The sequence below is a fragment of the Sminthopsis crassicaudata genome, chromosome 5 (assembly GCF_048593235.1).
Source record: "Sminthopsis crassicaudata isolate SCR6 chromosome 5, ASM4859323v1, whole genome shotgun sequence".
Classification (NCBI taxonomy): domain Eukaryota; kingdom Metazoa; phylum Chordata; class Mammalia; order Dasyuromorphia; family Dasyuridae; genus Sminthopsis; species Sminthopsis crassicaudata.
The window spans coordinates 155,519,413-155,544,202 of NC_133621.1; the positions used below are offsets into that span (position 1 = coordinate 155,519,413).

At 32.6% G+C, this 24,790-nt stretch overlaps 1 protein-coding gene across 9 annotated transcripts in view; it reads right to left on the bottom strand.

Moving 5' to 3' along the window:
- The window catches only part of SEMA3A (semaphorin 3A), a 636,674-nt gene that overhangs the window by 11,051 nt on the left and 600,833 nt on the right, over nt 1-24,790 (bottom strand). For all 9 annotated transcript variants that reach the window (XM_074268519.1, XM_074268522.1, XM_074268521.1 and 6 more), the window contains 2 exons: nt 19,874-20,031; nt 10,091-10,158 (listed from right to left, as the gene is read on the bottom strand). In XM_074268519.1, the coding sequence (XP_074124620.1) occupies nt 10,091-10,158; nt 19,874-20,031 (226 nt within the window). The remainder of the gene's footprint in view (nt 1-10,090; nt 10,159-19,873; nt 20,032-24,790) is intronic.

The window sequence follows — 24,790 nt, forward strand, 5'->3', positions numbered from 1 at the left end:
AGAACATGTTCTGCCATGTCTTTGTATTCACAGGGTCTAACACTATGCTGTGCAGATAGTAGGTGCTTACTTCCTGAAATGAATTAACAAGTAAACTATTAATAGTTATAATAGATTTAATTTTGATGCAAAGTAATTATGTGATATTTTAATTCAACAAAGATTCATTAAATACTGTGGTGATTGCTAAGAATTTAGAGATAAAAGTCACTTGCAAGAATTTACAAATATACATGTATACAAAGAGTTATGTATATGTTAACTAGGTTTTCATACAACCATACATATGTGTATACACATGCACATATAAACATTGTCTCTATTATAATACCTGGCATTTATATAAGGCATTATATGGAGCAATTTAAAATGTTTTTCTTCTGCTCTCTTATTTGATCCTCACAATAATACTGTAAAATAGATACAGGCTGAACTTAACACTTAGAAATTCTGTATGATATGAGTAGAATTATTATCTTTACTTCATATTCTAACAGCAAAATGTTTATGAATTTTAAGATAAGTAAATGAGTTAGTTGTTTTGCTCTTACCTAATGGATTCTAGACTTTAAATATAATGGAGTAGAGAGAATTTAGTTCATTGGAAAGAGATGGATTTGAAGTCACAGCATCTAAATTTGAATCCTTCCCTTTTCCTATCCTCCACTTCCTCTCTTTCTCTTCTCTCTCCCTCCTCCTTCTTTTCCTCCAGCTTCTGTTACCTCCTCAGTAAATCAAGGAGTTCACATTAGATGATTTCTAAATATGTGGTGCTAGTACACTATGGAAATAAGGGTGAATGTTGTTTTTATTACACATAAAATACTTTGCAAGAGAAAATGGTTGTAGGTGATTAACACTATAGGAGGAAGTCATAAAAGTCAGGAAGACTACGTATTATATTTAAAAATATAAACAAAAACTAAAAAGAACTTAAAAAAAAACAATTATATGCCCAGGTGTATCTTTCACTCATCATTTTCATGTTGATAGAGCTTAATGATTTTCAAAATCATAGATGGGATGTATTTAAATTCTCTAGTGCATAGCAAAATTCTATGCATAAATATATCTATAGATTATAGTCCATTATGGGTATTTAGCTAATTTGATTATAGTTTGGTAGATGGTACTGGCTTTATTTAGCAAGGTAGAAATGCTAAAAGTTATCTTTAAAATTGAAATTAATAACTTTCAAAAAGTAGCATGGCATAGTGAATCAAGAGCCAGCCTTGGAATTAGGAATAACTGGATTTATATCTGATCTCAAAAGCATCCTGGCTATTTTATTCTAAACAGAAAACTTAAATTCTCAGAACTTCAGCTCTAAGACTGGGAGTAGATTAATTTACTTGCACATCTATACTATTTGCAGTAGTTTCAATCTGATAATTTTATTTCACAACATTTAAAAATAATGTGTTATATAGGTAACTGCCAGTTAATTCCCTTTGACAATGAAGATATCTTCCCTGGAACTTGAATGTACTCTTAAAGAGTGACCTAATCAAATATTGGGAAGTTGTAATTTTCCCCAAATCATAAAACTCTATGTCACAAGTAGGATTTGAAACCAAGCCTTCTAGATTCTAAGGAACAACCTATTCCTTATTTCATGATGCCTCTCAAATAGTTTATCAGCTCAGTAAATTCAATTTTATATTACATTGATTACACATTAAGATTCAAAGTAAGATTTTTACTTTCCATGTGCATATGCTTACTTGTAAGGTTCCATCTACCATATTATAGTTACTAAATTGACAACATTGTAGTTTAGCAAATAGTCACATTTGGGCAGAATTTTAATGCACTTTGTGAACTTGTCACTGAAATATATAAATAATATGGGGATTATTATTAATCTTTTAAATATTATTTATTACTACAAATGACAAAGTCTATGAATAATGATGCATTGCACATAATGAAATTAAATGATATTTCTAAAGATCATTTATAAAGTCAATTGAATTGGCAATATTAAAAATAAGATCTATTAATCTTGACATCCTTTGAAACTAATGACAATTCTGCTTTTTAGCAGGACTAATGCAGTAATTTTAATTATTTCAAAAAGCAATTTAAAATACTATAATATTTACTTTTATTTTTGCCATTTTACAGAAAACACATTTCTCAAGAAAGCAGGAATAATCTATATGCCAGAGAAGAATTACTATAGGAACCTTACTCTCCCAAATAAAATAAAACAAAAGTCAGAAAAGACACTTTGTTTAAATTACTTTTCCCAAGAGGTATAACAAGAGATAGGAAACATCCATTAGTTGAAAACAAAACCTCTCCATAAACAATAATGAAAATACCACCTTGCATTTGAAAAAAATGGTGTTTCATTCATAGTCTTAGCATCTGAAAAAATTCCACTGTGCTTGTGTTAAGGACACTAATATGAATAATATTGCAGTTTAAAAGCAATTATTGAATTTCAAAAAGCATAATGGCATAAAATCATTGAGAAGTGTGTGTATGTGGGGGGGGGGCAACATTTTAACCAAGTCTTGAAAGCTCTTAGAATGAATAAGGATCCAATAAATATTTAAGAAATAGAATCACCAATGTGTACACTAATCTCACTTCCTTTTGTAAGCTGTGTTGTTTATTATATTATACATATACATATATACATATGTATATGTATATGCAGAGAGAGGGAAGGAAGGGAAGGAAAGAGGGGGAGAGAGTATATGTAATAGATAGATACATTTTTAATATATACAGCAAGTAGTTAATTATTGTTACTGGTTACTCTCAGAAACATATATAGGTTGAAAATATAAAGTCTAAGGATTTAGATGAAATTATATTAATAAGTATTTTATAAGTAAATTATAAGATTTACTATGGAGAATTTAGAAATATTTAAAGTTAGAATATTTGTGCCCAAGCATGATGCTTTCTTACAATCTCCACATTTCAGGCAGATTATTAAATCCTAAAAATTGGCTAATAGTAGCAAGCCATTATTTTTAGTCTTTTGTGAATGAAATGAACTTTGTGGATGGAATAAAATGACTGGTTGTCATTCATCATTTGTTTTCAAAGAGGATCAATGACACGATGATATTGGGGTAAAATAAGCTGTAGCATGCACAAAGCTGGTAAAAATGTCATGGTAGATGGACTAAATCAGGTTGAGTGTAGCCTCAAATCTATTATGAGTTCTGGTCCATATCATGTGAATGACTCAACCCATGGTGGCATTTCTATAGTAATGCATAAGTCAGAGAATCTGAATTAGGACCAGTATGGATTTTCTATACCTCTTATTGCCCACTGAGGGGCAGCTTTTTTTATTCAGTTAACACTTAACTTGAACTCAACCCCTCATAATCATGGAGACCAACAAGAGTTTTTGTCTTTTTCTAAAGAATATATCCTTCAGCAATGGACCAGAACCTGAGTTCAAAACTCAGAAAGAGAAAGTTATGTATTGAACTTATGATTTAGGTAACAAATTGGAAATTGAGTATAGAGAACCTTAGGGTGAGGAATCTCCTTTGCCTAATGTAGATTAGCATCTTTTCTACAGTTGACTAAGATAGTGAGCTATGCTTTGCAGGAAGAAATAGGTTTTATAAAGTTAAGGTGAAGACCTAGTGTTTTCTAGACAAAGGGAATCACTTATATAGAAGCATGGATGTGGATGATCCAATGTCATGAATGTGGGGAGAACTAATAGAATAGTTTGACCAGAATGGAAAGTATATGAAAAGGAAAAAAAAATTAACTAAAACAAGAATGCTATGTAGAACTAGATTGTAGAGGCCTTTGCATTTTAGATTGAAGAGTTTCTATTTTATCTTAAAGGCAATCGAGAACCATTGAAAATTTTGTTGTTTATTTTGTTTTGTTGGGGCTGGGGTGTAGGGTATGGGTAACATGGTCAAATCTGTTTTAGGAATAGGTGATGTTATTATTTGAAGTAAAAGAATGAAAGGACTGGAGTCCAGCCTGACCAAATACTATGTTGCCTTCCTGGTGTCATTTAAGCATTGAATACAGTTTATGTGCTTGAATTAAGACATATAAAAGATGAAATATTTTCAGAGAAAGCTGCTAAGAAATGTGAAGCCAAGTTACACATAGCAGGAAATTCAGTTCCAGCTGCCATGGTAAACTCATGTAGTAACACTTCATAGGATGATAGAATTTAAAGGATACCCTGAGGCATAATCCAAATTTCATTTTTCAGAAGAGGATTCTGAGGTCCAGGAAGGTGATTAATCTAACATGATGTAGTAAGGAGGAACAGAATTTGAACCCGGAATCTGTATCTTCATATTCATGCACATTTTATTGTTTATTGTATTGTCCTTCAAAAAACATAGTGTGAATTTTGTTTCAGGTAGTTATACTGTAGAAATCATTGAAGAGATTGATTATTGTAAGAAATCATTAAGGAAAAGCCAACTCAAATGAATAGAGGCTCAAATTCATCTTAATTCTAATTTTTCTCATATTACAACACTGGTAAAACTTCCCTACATTGACAATATGGTGTGTTATTAAATGAGTTTACCACTGCAGCTGGAAATGAATTTCCTGTAGTATGTAATTTGGCTTCGCATTTCTTAGCAGTTTTCTTTGAAAATGTCTCATGTCTTTTATATGTCTCAATTTGAACACACAGACTTTATTCAACACGAGAAATAAGTGACATTAGCAAAGGAACATATATGATTTAACTGGGTTGGGTTCTGGTCCTTTGCCCATTTGATTTCCAAATATTGACATTATCCATTGCAAAGACTTTCACTCTTCCTTAAGGGTCAGGCCTGTTGTGGTCAGATATGAATGTTCTCCTTGGTTTTAAGATGGTTGAAAAGTACTTCATTTTGTCATTTTTGTGCCTAATTAAGAATAAAGGGGGGGAAAATCACCCTCAAACTTGGTTTCTATTTTAAACCAGATGGTTATACTTACTATTGCTTTCACATGCTTCATCTACTTCTGCCTCCAAGGCATTACATTTGACACCCCACTTGACTAAAATGCACTCTCCATTATGTCAAATTTTGTCTCTATCACTCTTTAAAGCTCTCATCAAAATTCTTTTCCTCCTCACAGACCTTATGTACTAGTTCCACATGTTATTGGTGGTTACCATCACTCTACCAACATCTTTGCTATCCCACCATACATTTCTCTTCCTGAATGATTTGGCACTTTTGTGCTAAATTGTAACTTAGGCCAAAAGAGGTAAAGAGGTACTGCTGAGAATATGGGAAGATTGGATTACTATAAATGTATACCCAAAGGCTAAGTGCAAGAGTGGAATAAACTGAGTGGCAGATTTGATAAAGTGGGGAAATCATGTTATTTCTCTTTATGTGTTCTTGACTTTGTTTATGGGTCATATGTTAAAATAATAACAACAATAGCTAATATTTATATTTGCAAAGCATTTATCATATATTGTTCTTTCATTTGATTCTCACAACAATCACAAAAAGCAGGTGTTTTTATTTTCCCCATTTTACAATTTAGGAAACTGAGGCAAATAGAGTTTAAATGACTTATTTAGTGTCACCCAGTTGATATGTATCTGAGGTCAGTTTTGAACTCAAGTTCTGGTCTACTGCTGAAGGAATATAAAAGGAATAACACAGAAACTTCTTCGTAGTCCCCATGATTATGAGGGATTGTGTTTGTGTTGACTGAATGAAAAAAAAAGCTCTTGAGCTATGTATAGCCCATGTGCTTTTTTTTTTTATTTATTTTTTTTTTTTTTTTTTGAGAACATAGATTTGATTTGAATTCCAACTCTTTGGACTTTCAGTGGGAAGGAAAGAAAGTGTCAGTCTCTCCTTTACCCATAGAATCAATAGTGGCTATATACATCTAAAAATGTGAACCTGTCCTTGCTTGGGGGAGCTTGAGATTAGATTTCAAATCTCAGGTTGCATTTTATCTTTTGAGTTTTCTTCCCTAAAAATGGGTTTGCGATCATCAATAGTGAGATTTTTAAAAAATCTTATCAGTTATCTTATGAACTCGACAAATTGAGGATTTCTTCAAATAGTGCAGGTTTGATTAGTTTGATGTGATTCTTTCAACAACATTTAATCTCAGAGAAAATGGCCTTCAATATGATCATACAAAACTACAGAGGACTAAAGAACAAGTGCTGGATAGTCAGGAGATTTGGAATTTCAGTTGACAGTATATATTCAAGGTAAAAGTAAAATATCAATAAAGTCTCACAAAGGTTTTTTTCTTTGTTTTGTTTTACTTTTTTGTGAACACATAGAATATACAAATGTAATGGGCTATTTGTTCTATATTTTAAAGCATCTGTGAATGTGTTTATGAGGGATTTTTTTTTTTTTTTTAATTTGGAAGTTTTCTTTTGTGGTACAGGAAATGTATAACATTCTACCTGATATATGTGTTATATATTGATTAGCTTTGTAGAAGTTCCTTTTGGGAGACTATAGAACATGATCTTACCAAAATTTTATTTTGGGGATTTTCTACCAAGTTATGATCCATGGGCAGGCTTAACTCACAGTCCTCTTCTCCATACACCAGGACTTCTAGCTAAGGAATATCAACATATCAATACTCCCTCAAATACCCTAACTTCTCACTTCTTTCAATCTACTTAAGGTTTTAAAGCAATCTACTTAAGACTCTTCAAATACACAAAGAGATTATAGCTTTGATCCTGTCAAAACCTACAAGGGTTCATTGTCCTTATTCAAGAATTCCAAAATTCCTTTATCTAGTTGTAATATTTTATCATTCCCATTCTTTCTTAAGTTTTACAACTACCAACTACATTCTTTGTTCCCACTGTGTCAGTTCCCTTAAAAAAAAAAAAAAAAAAAAAAAAAAAAAACTTAGCCCTACACTGTTCTCCATTTTCAAGTATCTTATGATTGCACTTTGCCAAATTTCAACTTTTATGTACTGATTCTCCCCTTCCCACTCCCTTTTCCCTCCTTAGTTTCACAGTCTTTTAAACAGAGCTAGAGAAAATCATGAAGCCATGTTGACTGAATCTTCAAAAATTTATTTTATTTAATAACTAATTGGTTCTCATTAGAACAAGTGAGGCCTTTTATTCCTCCCTAATTGATTCATTATCCTATTCCAGTTGCCTATGACCCTCTTCCCTCCAGACCCATACTTTCAGCAAAGTACTTTGCAATCTCAATTTTGTAGGTTAAATATGATGCAATCTGGCTTCTAAACCCATTATTAAATTGAAACTGACCTCCCCAAAGCTACTAATGTTCTAATTATAAAATCTAATGGTCTTTTCTAAGCCCTAATACTTTTTTTTTTTCCTTTTTTAATTTCTCAGCAGCATTTGGCACTACTTATCATCTTCCTTTCTGGATATTAATTCCTCCTAAGGCTTCTGTGACACTATTCTCTCCTTGTTTTCCATCAGTAGAACTACTTTCTCAATCTCATGAGCCGATTCTATATCCATGTCATGCCCACTAACTGTTGGAACTCCTCTCATATTTTGTTTTAGGTCTTCTCATAAATTTTCAGTGTGTGAACCAGATGATGTTTCTATTTTTATAACCCAAGTCTCTTTCCTAAAAGCTTTAGTTCTAAATCAGCAATGCCCTCTGTAAACAATTCAAATTCATTTATAAACTAGATTATTATCCCCCACAGCCCATTTCCTTATCACTATAGTGAACACCATTACCCTCCTTGTCATCAGTGCCCACAATCTTGGCAAATAATTTAACTCTCTAAGCTCATTCACCTGATGTATATCATCTGTTCCCAAACTTTGTTGCTTCTACATTCCTCTCATAGATCATCTTTTCTCTATTAACAAAATAATATAAGTTCAGGCCCTCATCATCCTTCTCATAGGTAAATTTAACAGGCTTCTAACAAATCTCACTTCCTCAAGTCTCTCTTCACTCCAAATACAGAGGTTTAATATTTTCGGTTTAAAGGGATTCAGTAGTACCTTATTATAGCCACAATAACATCTGGTAAGATCTGACAACAGAGCCTAAAACTCAGATCTACTGGCTTGATTAACTTTGTTTTATTGTTTTTTTAGTAATATCAATCAGGCACACTTAATGGGCAAAAAAAAAAATAAGCACAAAATTCATTAGTATTTAATGGCATTGTATTGGAATAGAGAGTAATCACTAATAAAGCAAATTTAAACTGCATTCAGAAATGGTTAGTATAGAAGTATATTGCTCTTACCTCATTTAATCTTATAGATTAAATGCTTTGTATTTGATCTGTGAACATGTCTTACTAGCTTACCAACTTTATTAGGTTATAAACTCCATGAAGCCAGGAATTATATTTTATCTATCCTTGTAGCTCCTTCAACCTTGTTTTATAGTGCATGTAGAAGCTTTTAATAAATATTGTCAGATGACATGCTCTATCACTTAACACCCAGTTAATAAATGATTTGAGTTTAATATATCCTGGATCAATTTAATGATACTTTAATTTCAACAATAAAATTTAGTAATATATGATCATTAGAATTTGAAGAATTTGAACCTGGAAAGAGCCTTACAAATGTTTCATTTAGCAAAAAAGTCTTTTGGGATTGGATGTTAAAAAACAAATATACTACTGAAACTCTCATTCATATCTGAAAGCAAGAAATATCTACCTATGCTTTTTAAAATATTTATTGGTGTAAACTCTTTTGTTCCTTATCTGTATCATTATTCCCAATGAAGAAAATGATAAGAATGCTTAAAATGTTCGTCTATGGGAATGAATTTTTTCAAGAAAGTGAGTCTATATCCTGCTCTCCCATATTTTTCCATATATATGGGGGGCATTATGTAGAAAATACAATCACATTTTTAAAAATATCAGAGTCTGAAGTCAGATTTTGGAAAACTTCCATCCGCTTTGGATTGAATTTTGTGATCATATACTTTCCATGGAAGTATTGAATTTTCATGCATTAGCAAAATATTAATTTTGTGCTTACAATGATTAGCTTATTTTTAAATTTCAGAGGAGGTAATAAATAAAATTTGGTTAATTTAAATGATGAAAAATCTGGCAGTTATACCCATAATGTAAAATAAAGAAGTAAATTATAAAATATTGATTTAAAACCACTACAACTTACATTTTTAAAAATTTTCCCCATCTCTGTATACAAATATGCCAAAGAAATTTTAATCAAACAACAATGATGTCACTAAAATCAAACAGAAAAATTTTTCCCCAGTAGAGGGAGGCATAATCCCATTGTTCTTTTCATAAAGGGAGACAATCCCTATTATTTTATACTTGGATAAGTAAAAACTAGCTACTTGTTGAAACAGGTAGCCCAATTTAGATTTAAACTCGATGTAAAACTTCATTGTAGCAAAATGTACTGCAAATAACAGTACAAAGGTGACCAAGTTAATTATCTTAAACATGAGGGAAAAATATTTTATAGCACCATCCAAGTTGTTAATATACCAACAAAAATGCCTGCCTGACATTTATTAACTTATATATTAATCTTTTGAACAAGCAGATTTTTTTCCTTTAAGTTAGAGTTCCTTGCTAGTCTTTTTTTTTTTTTCAGAAATTATTCCATAGGATTAATTCAAAAGAAGGCTGCAATTATCTTGATTTTAGTTTTTAATGAAAATATTAGAAATCAGCAAGTCTCTATGTGAACATGTTATAGCCTAAAATGTTTTGATGTCTTCAATTTTTTTAACAAAAGTCATTATTCACAAATGTTTTTCATTTCTTTCTGATTGTATATTTGTTGTATTCTCCAGGTAAAGTAAGCTATTTAAAGCAGAGGATTTCCCTTTTCTCTCTCTGCTTTCTCTCCCCCTCCCAAAACTGAGCATAGCCTTGACCCAGAGCAAGTCCTTAATAAGTGTTTGTTGAATTGGATCCTAGAGGTCTGTTGGATTTATTTGTCTTGGGGATCTTTTGCTCTCTTTGTAAGGGTCTACTTTTCACTAAGCATCCTTACATCAGCTGCATATATATAAAAAAAAGTACTTGTGTGTGTGTGTGTGTGTGTGTGTGTGTGTGTGTGTGTTTGTGTGTAAAAATCACTGAGACTATACATACCAGAATAGTGACTTACCATGATGCTGTAGATCTGAGCAATGAGTCAATGGGTCTCCATTGCGTATATCTTGTCTTCTTGTGCGTCTAAAAACATTACATTAGAAAATAGGTTATTGGATTTCTATTTGATACCCTTTAATGCTTGTGAAAAATCATGAAAAAGTCATGTTTATGAAGTCAGGAACCAAACAGATCTCAGAATATGAAGCAAAATTATGTGATTTTTAATACTAGAATATAATAGTTTATTGCACTTTTCAATGTAGGTTCCAAAATAATATGTAACAAGTGTACTAGTTTATAATGAGAAAATAAGTCTTCAAATATTGATTACAAAGACTTCATGGTTTGATCTGTATAATGGCAATAAATAGGAATCTTGAATTCATCTCTGGTAGGCTTGGGCTAATTTAACTTTTGAAATGCAAAGGGATTCAAAGTAGCATCATGCTTTAACAAGAAAGGAGACTAAAGGCAAAAGGAGAGGGAGGTGAAATGGATAATGACATGGAAGCAATGAAGATGAGCTTGGACAGATTTCAGGAGATAATGGAGGACCTGACATGCTATGGTCCATGGCTTTAGAAGAGTCAGTCATAACGACAACAATTTTTTTTTTTAAACAAATAGTGACTTGATTGAGAAAACTGTCAATTCATAAATAAGAATGATTTGTGATAAGAATTTTACAGGTTCAAAACGAGTGTTCAGTGAGGTATTTTCCTAATCTTTCAACTCAGGAAGAGATAAAATATGACTTTTCCCATATTTTCATGAAGTGGTTAGTTTAATTTACTAAAGAAAACTTTCAACAAATTCAACTTCCTTTCCTTCCCTCTTTCTTCCTTACCCTCTCTTCCCCCCATATATCTTTTCACTAATATATAAAGATTTGAGCAACAAGATTTTTTTTAAATCAATTTTTCTTTCACTTCCTTCCTTCTTTCTTTTCTTCATCTCTGTCCCTGTCTCTGTGTCTCTGACTCTGACTCTGTCTCTCTCAACTTTGGGAGAATCTATTTCTCATCTGTTTCTTTTGTCCTAAATGACTGTGACTGCAAATCCAATTTGGGGATATTCAGAATTTAATACAACAACAACAACAGGGTTGTATTTGGTCAAAGTCTTGGCTGGGCAGAGAAAATGGAATTAGATAACAGAACAATATCACAGCTACACAAAAACAGACTGCCTTATGAAACAAAAATGTAGTCATACCAGTTTACATTAAAGTCACCCTTCCTTATTGTTAATAAGTTCTGCTTTTCCAGATGGTACAGCTAATTCCTTTTTCTGCCCACATTTAAGGGGTGGAAAAACAAAGGAACAAACAATTGTACATTCTATTGTTCTTCAACTTCCCCAAATGTGATTCTCTCAGGTGTACGGTGAATAATATTTTTGCATGCCTATATCACAGGTTTTAGTGAAATAAATCTCTAAAACAAAAATAGAAAATCTCCATTCCATATTAAGTTTTAAAATGAGAGCTATGAGAAAAATCACAACATAAGGAACTGAAAGAATTTCACAAAAAAAATTCCAAAGAAAAATCTTATCAAAATAGTATTTATTTCTAAACTTAATATCTTCTTAATGATCACTCTTTTCACCTTATTCTTCACCCCACTCTGCTTTCCTACATTCCTATTTTCTCTCTGATTATGATCTTGCTCTTTTGCTTCCCCCAATTCTAAAGCTATTAAAGACATTAAGAATCTTTTCAAGTTTGGTAAATTATCACACCCATCCACACACCCCCTCCCCCCCCACACCTACAGAGCCTATTATTAAATCCATTCAGTTTTAAAAGTTTGCCCTGGGGTTAAGCTATGCTGATTAGATCAAAGGATTGTGTATTGATTTGTTCTTGAGTCCTGTCCAGCTCAGTATGACACCATTTGGGCTTCTCTTGGAAAGGATATTGGAGTGGTTTTCTATTTCCTTCTCCAATTCATTTTACAGATTAGGAAACTGAAGCAAAGTGAAATGACTTGTTCAGGGTCATACAAAGTATCTGAGTCTAAATTGGAATTCAGGTCTTCCTGACTCTAGGGTCAACATTCTATCCACTGGGCAACCTAGTTACCTCAAAAGAATCATAGAATTATAGAATTAAAATAGAAAAAGACCATTTACTCTAGACCACTAATTTACATATGGTACATTGAGGATGAGAAAATATATGTGAAGTAAGATTACACATAAAAGAATTGGTGGGTAAATAGGCAAAAGGACAACTAGTTCCATATATAGCCAATGCGCAGGCCGTGCTTTACATGGGATTTAGTCATCCAACAGAAAAATGGCCATATTCAGCTATAAAGCATGTACCCTTTGCCATTTTTTGCTAGCAATGCCACTGCCTTTCTCCCAATATCATACTCTAGGAAAAGTAATTAATTCATTAATACCATTGTTACTGAAAGGGATGAAACAATTCACTGCCCTGCAGTTCTCACAGCTATGGGATTCCTTAGACCAAAACTTCCTTCTCTTTCCTCCTCCCTCTAACATATGTTATAAGAACATGAGACCCTTGAGCACAATAACTATCTTATTTGCACTTCCAGGATCTAGTGTAGTGCTTGGGATTTAGTAGATGCTGAAGAATAATTGTTCACTTATTCACATTAATCCACATACTTTAGGGTTATTTTAATGTGGAGTTTATAAAATTCTGATTATTTGATACTAATACAATAAGGGAAAAAGAGGGTTGAAAGAAAGGAAGGTTACAAAAAGAATCATGTATCTCCCAGTAATATAAGGAATATAAAACTGAAATTATAATAGTTTTATTTCAAATATACATTACTTCTTTTGCTCTATGGAATTGTTCATCTTTGAATTTTTTTTTATTTCCATAACTATTATATTCCCCTAGGCGTGGAATTGTTCTATTCATTTATTAAAGAATTACTTCCTGAATCCTTGCCTAGTACCACAATAGAGATACTATGTGAGGGATACAAAAATGCTCCAGGATTTTTGCAAAATATTTTGCATTTCTCAGCTAGAAGTCATAGTATAAACACCATCTGTAAATCATACAAAATTTAACATTTTTTGTATATTGTTTCTTGTAAGACAAATAATCATGCAAACTGAACCTTTTTACATTTTTTAGGGTTGAAGGAACTCTTCTAAGTTGATGAAGCATAGCATCTCTGACCTGACAGGAAAATGGACTGAATAATTTAGATCTCTATCCAAAGCATCAAAACACTTTAATTTTCAAGGAGACATCTTTGATGTGAAGTGTTCTGGATTTCCTCACTCCCTTACATTTTTGACTAGTTTGAGTAGGCTGCTAACCAAAGTTAAAGAAGGAAGGAGGGAGCTCTGGGTAGGTGTGTACATAACCTAGTGGTTGTGGGGAAATGGTGTGGAGAGACAGATGACTTTGTGTAATGGACTGAAAAAGGCAAGAACATTATGGCCTGGTTTCTCTGTTTTCTAATTTAATGGTTATTTGCCTTCTCCAAAACTTCTCTCTGTAATTGAAAAAAAGTTACAAGAAGACCATTTCAGGCTGCTAACATGGATTCTGTTACTGCATTCATAAATTCCAAAGACAAACATATTTATAGAATTCTATTTGTAGAATTAGTGAGGATATCAAACAAATGTCACACATTTCAAAATTAAGCCAACATGGGAACTTGTGAAATACGAACCACAAAGCATCTGAGGAGACTCTCAACTGTCATTTAGGCTCTTTAAAAATGCAATTAATGTGGAGAAAATATAAGCTAAAGCTTCTTTTAAAAATCCCTTTTGAAAACATAGTGCTAGACAAGTGATATAGATTAAATAGAATGTGTCTACAATAAAAGAGGGATGTGTTAATGATCATTTCTTACACTTTCACAATCTAAGGGGTTCAATAAACATATTTACGCTATATCATAATATTCAATGTTCAATTTGTGACAGGTAAATTAAGGGACGTTCATTAAAAGCTTCTTCCCCCAGGTCCTCCCAAATTCCAGTCTAAACAAATTCTTCAATTGGATTACTATTAAATTATGGGATGGTGTGTGAATTTTCAAAGACAGAAAGGTCTTTTTAACTTCTGTTCAAAGCGGAATTCTATTACTCTAGAATCTTTTTTTTTTTAAGCCCCCTGTAGCAAAAAGTACTTTTTACTGTTGTTCTGTCACTTTTTTCAGTTATGTCTGATTCTTTGTGACTCCATTTGACATTTCCTTGGCAAAGATACTAGAGTAAGTTGCTATTTCTTCCTTCCACTTATTTTACAAAGTAGGAAACTGAGGCAAACAGGGTTAAGTGGATCTGCCCAGGGTCACATAACTATTAAGTATCTGAAGCAAAATTTGAACTCCCAAAGATGGGTTTTATTAATTCCAGGCCTGACACTATCTGCTATACCACTTATTTGCTTCATGATAAGTGCTTAGAAAGCATGACATTTTAATTTTAAATAACTATTATTTTTATCCTCATATTTACTATTATGTAGTAATTATTAAATTATTTATTATATGTTTGGTCAATGTTACATTCACCTATTCACTGAGATTCAAATTTTTAAGATCAATCTGCTAACACTGTCTTGGGTAAACAACAGTTTGCTCACAAAGAAATAAAAGGGGAGAAGACTAAGAAGGAATTTTGTATGTTTGATACAAGGCGTTATTTGTCATCAGATACTAACTAAATATTTATAAGTTTGTTTTTTTTTAATATTATAGTAACATGGCAAAAGCCCATTGATTTTGGTTTTGATTTTTTAAGCTGAAGATAAGGACCTTTATGAATGGATTTCAGAACAGCATTAATTTGATAGCCTATAACTCTTTTTTTTTTTAAATCAACAATCAAGTAGTTCAAAAGATACTAATACAGAAAACTTGTTCTACCTACTTAGTAACCCTCAACTTCTTCCAAAACATTTTGTCAATGGGAATTTTCTAAGAAAAAACAAACAAACAAACAAACAAAAAACTCAAACAAAAGTTGCTTTTAGAAGATCGTATTTTTAAATGGGAATATTAGTTCAAGCAAACTAGCTTTGGGCTTTCAATCAGAAGAGACTTGAGTTTCAAACCCACTTTCTGACATATCAGCTGTATGATTATAAGCAAATTGCCTAGTCTATGAGTTACCATTTCTTCATATGTAAAATGTTATCTTAAAATAGTTTACTAAAAAATAAATATTATTATAGATACTTTTGCTACTACTGTAGGCTTTCTGAAAAGTTTGTGCTATATTTTATGTAATCTATACAGCCATATACATAATATATGTGTGTTTATACACACACACACATATATATATATGAATATATACATATATATACATATATATTCCTACCAAGCCTTTAATACCCTTCTTATTGAAGATATACTCAAATTCCTTGAAATGAAAATGGTTTAAGGAAGGATAATAGAATCATTCATTAGGTATTTATTAAGCACTTGATACAAGGCAGCACTTACTGTTTGCTAAGCATTGGTAAAAACAAGTATGAATTGTGAAATAATTCAAACTTTCAAGTACTTAGATTCAAATTGAAGATACTTGAGGCATTCTTTTATAGCTGTTCCACTATCTGGATTTATCTTATATAACTTATGTGTTTTCCCATTTATCATTGATCAATTGAATCAGTGTCAAATATCAGCAAAAATTATGGATTGTTATTTGAAGCCACAGTTGAGTGCAGAAAACTTTGGACAGTGAGATGGTTTCCTTTAAGAATATCAAAATATTTGAAATTATAAGTGACTTTAATCATCATTTAGGCAGCTTTAATCTTTTCACAGATTAAGATGAGATCCAGAGAGGCAAAAAGATTTTCTTAGGTCATATAACTAGTGAACAACAGAGCCAATGTTTTATATATGTTTTCCTTCCCATGCTAAAATATAAGTTCCATGCAGGCAACTACCTTTTCTCATAACATCTAATACATTTGTATTAGATGTTAGCCACACATCTGGCTACTGTTAGCCACACAGTACGTAAATGCTTGAGCAGCTAGATACCCTAGATAATAGAGTGCCATGTCTGCACTGAGGAAGACTCATGTTTATGACTTCAAATTTTCAGAACTCACTAACTGTGGAACCCTAGTCAAATCACTTAATTCAGTGTCAGTTTCCTCATCTGTAAAATGGGCTGGAGAAGGAGATGGAAAAACACTCTAGTATTTTTGCAAGAAAATCCCAAATGGGGAAGAGTCAAATACAACTAGAAATGACTGACTGAAAGTAAGTAATTAGAGTGACCTTTATGTGTTAAGAAGGATTTTGCCATTTGTACACTTCTCTTAATATTTAATAGTAGTTTACAGTGGAAGAAATAACCACATTGATAAATCACAGATCTGTTTAGATATTTAAGCAAGTAATCTACTTGTTTATAGTTTTAGGGTACAGTGTATGTTCTTATGTGTAACAATATTATAATTTCCTCCTTCCTTCCCATCCTTATTTTGTGGCCCTTGTGCATTTGATACAATCCTGGAGCATGGGAGAAAACTAGGAGATGACAGAAAAAAGGAGAATATAAGATGCAATAGATCGAGGATGTGACATTTGGGAATGGGAAATTCAAGGATGAAAATCATTTCTTTATAATCTGGGTTTTCCTTTAAGTCCAGCATGCTATTCTACTACTGAGGAATAAAAAGAAGAACCAATTGGCATCCTATGCAGTTTGGTCCATAGGCAAGCCATTCTGGGAAGCAGTTATAGGATCAGATCAGATGCCTCAAGGACAGAACAATGAGTAAAGGAAAAAGGCCTCATTGTCTTTAAGTAAGAGCTTTAGTTAGCTTTGGTAAGAGTCCTAGGTTCCTAGTTCCCTTAATTGACACTGACCCATTAGGAGGCCACAAATATAATAGCATGAGCTATTTTGATGGCTCCTATTAAGAGTCTCTGAAAGGGAGGTCTAAACCTGAACTATGATCCTGGTGTTCTTGAGTTTGGTGTATGTCTAATATGCTGATTAAGGGCCTTATGGCTTTGGAAGAAGTCACAGACATGCATCCCGAGGGGTAGCTTTTTGTTTGCAGCTGATTTTATTAAAATTCAGCACAAAGGGGAGAGAGTAGATTTTTCTGGTATATAGAGATTGTCAAAAGAATAATTAGATAAATTCACACAGAGCACACCACCTAGTGAGATAGGCAATGCAACCTACAAAAGGGGCAGCTCTAGTAGATAAAGGTTTTTACTTCTTTGTTAATCATAGAAAGTTAGTCATTTTCCTGAGAGTCCTGTTGTATTTGGTAAAACATATAACTGGTAGAGTCAGATTGGAATTGCAAATGCCTAGTCTTTATTATACATAAAGATAAAGCAGTGAAGAACAGTGCTCCTTAGTGGATAAATAGTTATTATGTAATGAGTAATATATTAATAGCAACCCTATGTCCACAGCAACTTTTGTATCTAGTTGGAATTTCCTTTTCCTTCTAGTCTCCCCAGAAAATTCACTTTAAAGATAGAAATGTCCTATAGGAATACATAAATTGAGGATGGTTAAAGACTGAGATTCCTAGTATCTTAAAGTGATTTAAATAATTCCATTCTAACTTTAAGTAAATGAAATAGGGCAAGGAGGAGATTAGAAGCTTGTCAATTCCAGAGCAAATTGGAAGCATTTCCTCAGATTGGAGAAGCCTATCTCCTTTAGAGGAGAAAAGTATATCATACCAGAAAGTAGAGTTTGTTATGGGAACCTAAAAAATTATAGCATAACCATTTTTTTTTTCTTTTCTAAAGCCTAGAATGATTAGTGAGAAAGGGAACAATCTCAAAGAGAAGGAAGTAGAAGCAAAGGGTAAGGTACAGATAAAACATGAGTACTTGACCTGAACTCTTTTCAGTAGAACTGTGAATTGAAAAGTATGTGTTTACAAATAGGGATGGTGTAGATGTTAGTATATTGGGTGGAACAATATCTTAAGGGTGGTGTGATGGGATAGGACCTAAGGAAACAGTCAATTTCCAGGCCTTTCATGGGATGAAATGCTTTGACATAGAGATTATATAGCTGCATAATAGCAAATTCTCATTCAGTGATGACAATTTGTCATAAAATAATACATTTATAAGTCTGATTTGTGATATACCATATTCCAAATAGGATCACAGAATTTTAGAATTAGAGCTCGTAAGGCACCTTAGAGATAGGTCACCTAGTTCATCCCTTATTTCACTGATGAGGAAACCATTCAAGTTATTCAGTAGTAGCAGAGTGAACCCATGCCCTCTGAAGGTATGACACTTTCAATTTTATCACATTGTCTCCCTAGGTAACTTGCTAACAATAAAGACTGAAGACAAACAAAATAATAATTTAGTCTGTGTGTTCATGTATATGTATATATACACACACATATATATTTGTTGCAGTTGTTCAGTTATTTTTGAGTTTTTGTCTAACTCTTTGTGGACATTTAGGGTTATCTTGTCAAAGATGCTGAGTGGTTTGTTATTTCCTTCTCCAGTTCATTTTATATTTGAGGAACTGAGGCAAAAAAGATTAAATCACATGCCCAGAGTCATTTAGCTAATAGGAAGTATCTGAGGCCAAAATTGAACTGAGGAAGATGAGTCTTAACTAATGCCCTACCTAGCACTCTATCCACTCTCCTCCTAGCAGCCACACACACACACATATATATATATATATATGTATATACACATATGTAAAATCTAATTTAGTTATCATATATTATATAATCAATCATATAGAATATAAATTTTATATATGACATATTATATAACACAGTTTTGAAAGTACAGACTGAAACCTAGTTATTGTAAGAATTTGGATACAGTAGGCATTCCTATAATACAGATAGACTTTCAAGGGAAGGCCCTCATCTGTGCAAAAATAGGTTCCCACTTGAGAATTAAGGGAAACTGCTGACATAAGTATCTTCTGGAAAATAGAAAACTGAATTATAAAGGTTTCTTTCTGGACTTTTAATTTCCATCCTTCCTCCCTCCCTTCTACTTCCCCTTCTTTCTTTCTTCTCTCTCTTTGTTTCCTTGTCTGTCTCTCTTTCTCCTCCCTACTCTGTCTCTCTCTCTTTTTCTTCCTTCTGTCTTTCTTCCTTTCCTTCTTCCCCCTCTCTTTTTCTTTCTTCTTTATTCCTAAATGATTTGCTCTAGTCACTTGGATTTTAACATTTCTATGAACCATAATGAAGGAGCTGTTGGGTTTATTCAGATAAATACTACTCTTCAAATGAATTTTGTGGCAGTAAAAGAAACCAGGGGAAACTCTATGCTTCTCAATACCTATCTACATCCATGCTGACCCCAATATTCAACAACTATATCCTTCCTATCTGCAACTATCTTTTTCAAGTAAGTCATTTAACTAACATGATACCTAGATTCAATGGGCTGAACCATATTATTCTGACTGCATATATAAATACTTGTCATTTCTACAATCAGGAAAAATTGATGATATCACAGCCTCATTTAAGCACTTCAAAATTTGTTAATTACATTGTATTCTGAAGAAAATTCCAAGGAGACATTTTTTGTTTTCTACTCTATTATTTAGGCAAAATTCTTTACTCCTCTGAGTTTAACACTCTAGTTTTTCCCTCATGCCTTTTGAGAATATTTAGTAAAATACCAGTCATATAACCCATTAATATATGATTACTTATTTTTAGATGATGCCTTGGAAAAGATTCTTATACTGATATATATATATATATAATATATATATATATATTATATATATATATATATATACACACAATATGTACATATTAAACCCCTATCAAACTTACCTTTTTGCAGTAGGAAAATAACGAGAGCATGAAGAACCATCCCAAGCACAATATGGGTCTCGAGCAAGGCAACACTCTGCACAGGCCTTTCCATATATATCACACCGATGTAAAGGTAACTGGGCAATTCCAGCAGCTGAGCCAACATATAATTGTTGCTGTGGAAAGAATCACTTTATAAAGACTAAGTTTTGAAAGTATAATTTAAAAGAGTCTTACTCTGAACATAATAAAACTTTATATTTTAGATGAGAAAAATGAATTCCACTATAGATATTAATATGAATGATTCAACAATGGGATACAGGAAAATTAATATTAGCTTGTGTGTGATTTTAGGTAAATCTCTTTTATTCTCTAAACTTCAGTTTCCTGATCTATAAGTTAAGAGTTGTTGTGATGAACAGTTGAAATACTATATGTAAAGCACTTTAGAAATTTAAAAATATGAGGGCAGCTAGGTGGTGCAGTGAATAGAGCACCAGCCTTAAAGTTAAAAGGACTGGAGTTCAAATATGATCTCAGATACTTAACACTTCTGGCTTTGTGACTCTGGGCAAATCACTTAACCCCAATTGCCTCAAAAGAGAAAGAGAGAAAGAGAAAAGAAATTTAAAAGTACTATATAAATGCTATTTTAAAATAATAATGATATTGATATTTGGCAGAACTAGGTGTCTTATATTGGTACAAATTTTGACATATAAAGATAGATGGTAACATTTAAATGGAGTTGCTTTATAGGTCATCTCTTATAATAAGGACCAGAAATTTAGAGTTATAAGAGACCTCTGAGACCATATAGTCTAAATCCTTCATTTGCTCAGAAAAGTGAAATGACCTGCAAACACCACACAGGCAGAAAGTAAGGAATGATTCAGAATCGAACCTGGGCTTCTGATTCAAAGCTAGTGCTCCTTCTAGTGTAACACATTGTCTCTACATCTTAGGATGCTCATTATTATTCTTTAAAATTATTTATACCAAATGAACATACATATATAAGCTAGTTTTTGTCAGACTATGGGTAAGTCATGAAGAATTTTTATCGGAAATCATTTGTTTTCAGCTCTTGAATATTTTCATGACTTATATGGCCCAAAAAGATGGATTTTGGATATCTATTCCCCAGAGGAGCATCCAAGTGTCAGATACACTAAAGATTATAAGGAGTTAATGATTGTGAAGAATGTTAACAAAATCAATTACTTTTTCTTTTTCTTTTCTTTATTCTTTCTTTTTGTTTTGTTTTTGTTTTTGTTTTCGTTTTTAACTTTGAGGAACAAGGAAGGTATAGGTCTGCTGCTTAAGGGAGAAAGGTATAGTATTAAAGGTATAGTATTAACAGATAACAAAAATGAATAACTAAATCCTACTTTGCTTTTGCATTCTTTATCGAGCTGACTGATCTGGTTGGGAAAGAGAAATGATATATGGTTAAGGAAGAATCAGAGCTTAAGGTAAGTAAGCAAAGAGGAGGAAAACACCAGGACCTTTTGAATTATTTCATCTCTACAGGTAAGATGAATTATACTCATACAATACAGATGAAATTTCTGAACCATACTGTTGATACTTTTTTTTTGGATGGGTCATTGGAATAGGAGATAGCATCTGACCATTTCTTATTTTCCAATAAACCATATCTTAGTTTTTAGAAAAGGATTGTGTAAATCACAGACCAGTTATTACCATGGCAATTCCTGGCAAAAATCCTAATAAAAAAAATCTAAATGGATGTTTTTTCAGCATGAAAAAGGGCATTAGATAGTCACTAAGAATAAGCATGGTTTGTAATTGATTCATAAGTGTAAAGAAGTAAGCTGGAGGAAAGTAACAAAAAGAGACAGGCTATTGAAGATTTTGTAGCTCTTTCTGTAGAAAAGAGATCTGGACTAACTCTGGGAGAAGCTGCTTTTAAAAGCAGTGATCCAAAGTAAGGGGATTTTCAGGTGTCATTAGATAAAATGTAATCCAATAAGGGGTTGACATCAGAATTAATTGAAAAGAATAGTGGTGGTTCATAACTCCTTCAATAGAGGTACTGAGGTAGTTGTACCATTATCTGAAATATTCCCTCCATCCCTGCCATCATCTGGAACATGACAGATATCATCTACTTCTAGTGAGATATGTGGAGATAAATCAAAACAACAAAGGAACCTAGAAAATATTGCCAAAGAATATAAAGTCCTGGGCAAAGAATTGAAGGTCTTGAGAACATAAGTAGTAGTATTCTTTTTTTTTTTTTTTTTAGTAGTAGTAGTATTATTCTAATGAATTCCTTTTTCTTTTTTTCTTTTTTTTCTTTTTTTTCCCCTGAGGCAATTGGGGTTAAATGACTGGCCCAGGTCACACAGCCAAGAAGTATTAAGTGTCTGAGACCAGATTTGAACTCAGGCTGGTGCTCTATCCACTGTGCCACCTAGCTGCCCCTTCTAATAAAGTCTAACTAAATTTACATAATTATGAAGAAAAATATGGATTTGAGAAGTAAAAAACTGCTAAGAACATGGTCCTTGAGAATTGAATTTGAATTTCTAGACCATGATTTCAAAATAGGAATGATGAACTCAAAGACCGGTAAAAACATATTTACCAGGAATCTTGCAAAACTAATTAACAGCACTTTAAAATAAAAAAGGAAAGGGTAAAAAACTCACAAACCTGGTACCTTAGACATGTTCAACATGAAGAAGGTGTCAAAGAAGATACAATCTAAGAAGGGAATTAGCAAGGTAACCCACGACTACAAATATCTAAATATAAAATAGTAATTTTGTTGCAAAAAAGCAATTTTGACCTTGTTGATTCCACTGAGACTTATGTGTATGACTGAATTTGGCTCTGGAATTGTATGTTTTGTTTAAAATAGCATAAGAGATATGGTAGTAGTGAGGAGGAAATAACTTTATATACTAGTATTATAGATCTGGGTTAGACCTTGAAGTTCATCTAAACCAAACTTTTCATTTGACTGAGGTGAAATTTGAGGCCAAGAAAAGCTACATAGCATAGTCAATGTAATACAATAATTTCTTGTTATTGGTCAGTAATTCAGTAATAACCAATTCTTCATGACTCCATGGACTATGCATAGCATGTCAATATTGTCCATGAGATTTTCTTGACAAAGATAGGGTAGTAGTTTGCCATTTCCTTCTCCACTGGATTAAGGGAAATAAATGTAGCATAATTAAAGTTCTTTAAGGTTTACAAAGCAAATTACAAATATCATCCCTAATTTACAGATGATAAGACTGCACAATAATAGTTAGTATTGTTAAAGATTACAAAGCAATTTACATAATTTATAGCAATTTATAGATGATAAGACCATCTAGTTGAGAACAGTTAAAATGACTTGTCTATGGTAACAAAGCAAATATCTGAATATTTTGCTCCCTAAAAGACAAGAGCCAGATTTAAACCCAGGTTCCTGAATCCAAATGTAGCATTTATATATTCAATGAGGAAGTTCAGAAGCCTCTGTAGGAAGAATGGGACAGTGATGAATGAAGAAGAGTTATGTTATAGAGGAAATAATTTTGGAAAACTTTTGGCCAAGCTAGTTAATTCCATTTTTTAAAATATTTAATTTAGATAATAGACTAACCAAATTTTTTTTTTTAATCAATTCTTCTCTAATGGTATTTAACTGATTTATGATTTCTAGAGAGGATTCTGGGAAAATGGCAGATTAGGTCACAAAACTTTCAGTTCTCCAAATTTCTCCACAAAAGAAGAAGAAGAAGAAAAAAAAAAAGCAAAAACAACAACGACAACAACAACAACAACAAAAAAAAAACAGAACATCACCTCAGAGCAAGAGAATTAAACACTTGTTTAATAGTTGTTCTTCTAAGATAATTTGAGTAGACCCTAGAAAAGATCCAATTTCAGGGGTTGTGATTCATCCTGAAGGAAGTGCAAACATTCCCAAGGCTACTTTGCAAAATCAACAAACAATAAGCCCTGGAGCAGCTGGGTGAAGAGGAAGGTTCTATCTTAGAAACTTTTGCAGACATTGTAGACTGCTATAGAAGATTGAAGGATCTTCCTTAGTTGAGGGACACCAAGCATAGCTATGCTGACCAGACGTGAACTGTAGTTCAGTCTGGCCTGGTCAGTGGGAAAGCAGAGAGCCTGTTGGCTGTGGACACTTGAAGGAGAGCAGAGTCCTTGGTTTCATTCCTGGGGCAGAGAAGACAGATGTAGTTTCCAGTTGTTGGAGGGATTGCAAGGAATAAAATCATTAGCAAGACAGTTTGTCTTAAGAGTACTAGCTGCAGTTTAGGAATGGAGAGGATTGTCCAAGATTGGATCCTGAGACAGACCTCAGAAACTGATAGTAAGAAGAACCTGAGATGTGGGACACTATTCCTTATACCTTGGGATTGCAATTTAATTACAGTAGTAGCTTCTAAAAACCAAATAAAACCAAACAGAATAAAAATGAGTGAGTAAGAGAAAAAGAACCCAACCAGAGATCATGACCATGGAGATACAAAAGATCTGAGTTCATATTCAAAGGAAGATAATGGATAAGGAAAAGAAAAGTCATTTTTTTTCAATGAGAAATATAAAACAGTCCCCGAAACATAAAAAAAAGAATTCTTGAAAGACCTCAAAAAGGACTTTAAAAATGAAATAAGAGAGATTGAGGAAAAATTAGGAAACAAGAGCAATTTGAGAAAATCATGAAAAGAATGTTAGCTAATTTTAAATAATGAATCCAAAAATTAAGGAAGGAAATATTTCCTTGAAAACTAAAATTGAGCAAAGGGAAACGTATGTTCTAAGATACCCAAGAAATCATGAAACAAAATCAAAACAATGAGAAAAATAGAAGAAGTAAAATATTTCATCGGAAAAACAAATCTGGAGAAACAGACTGAGGAGAAATAACGTAAAAAT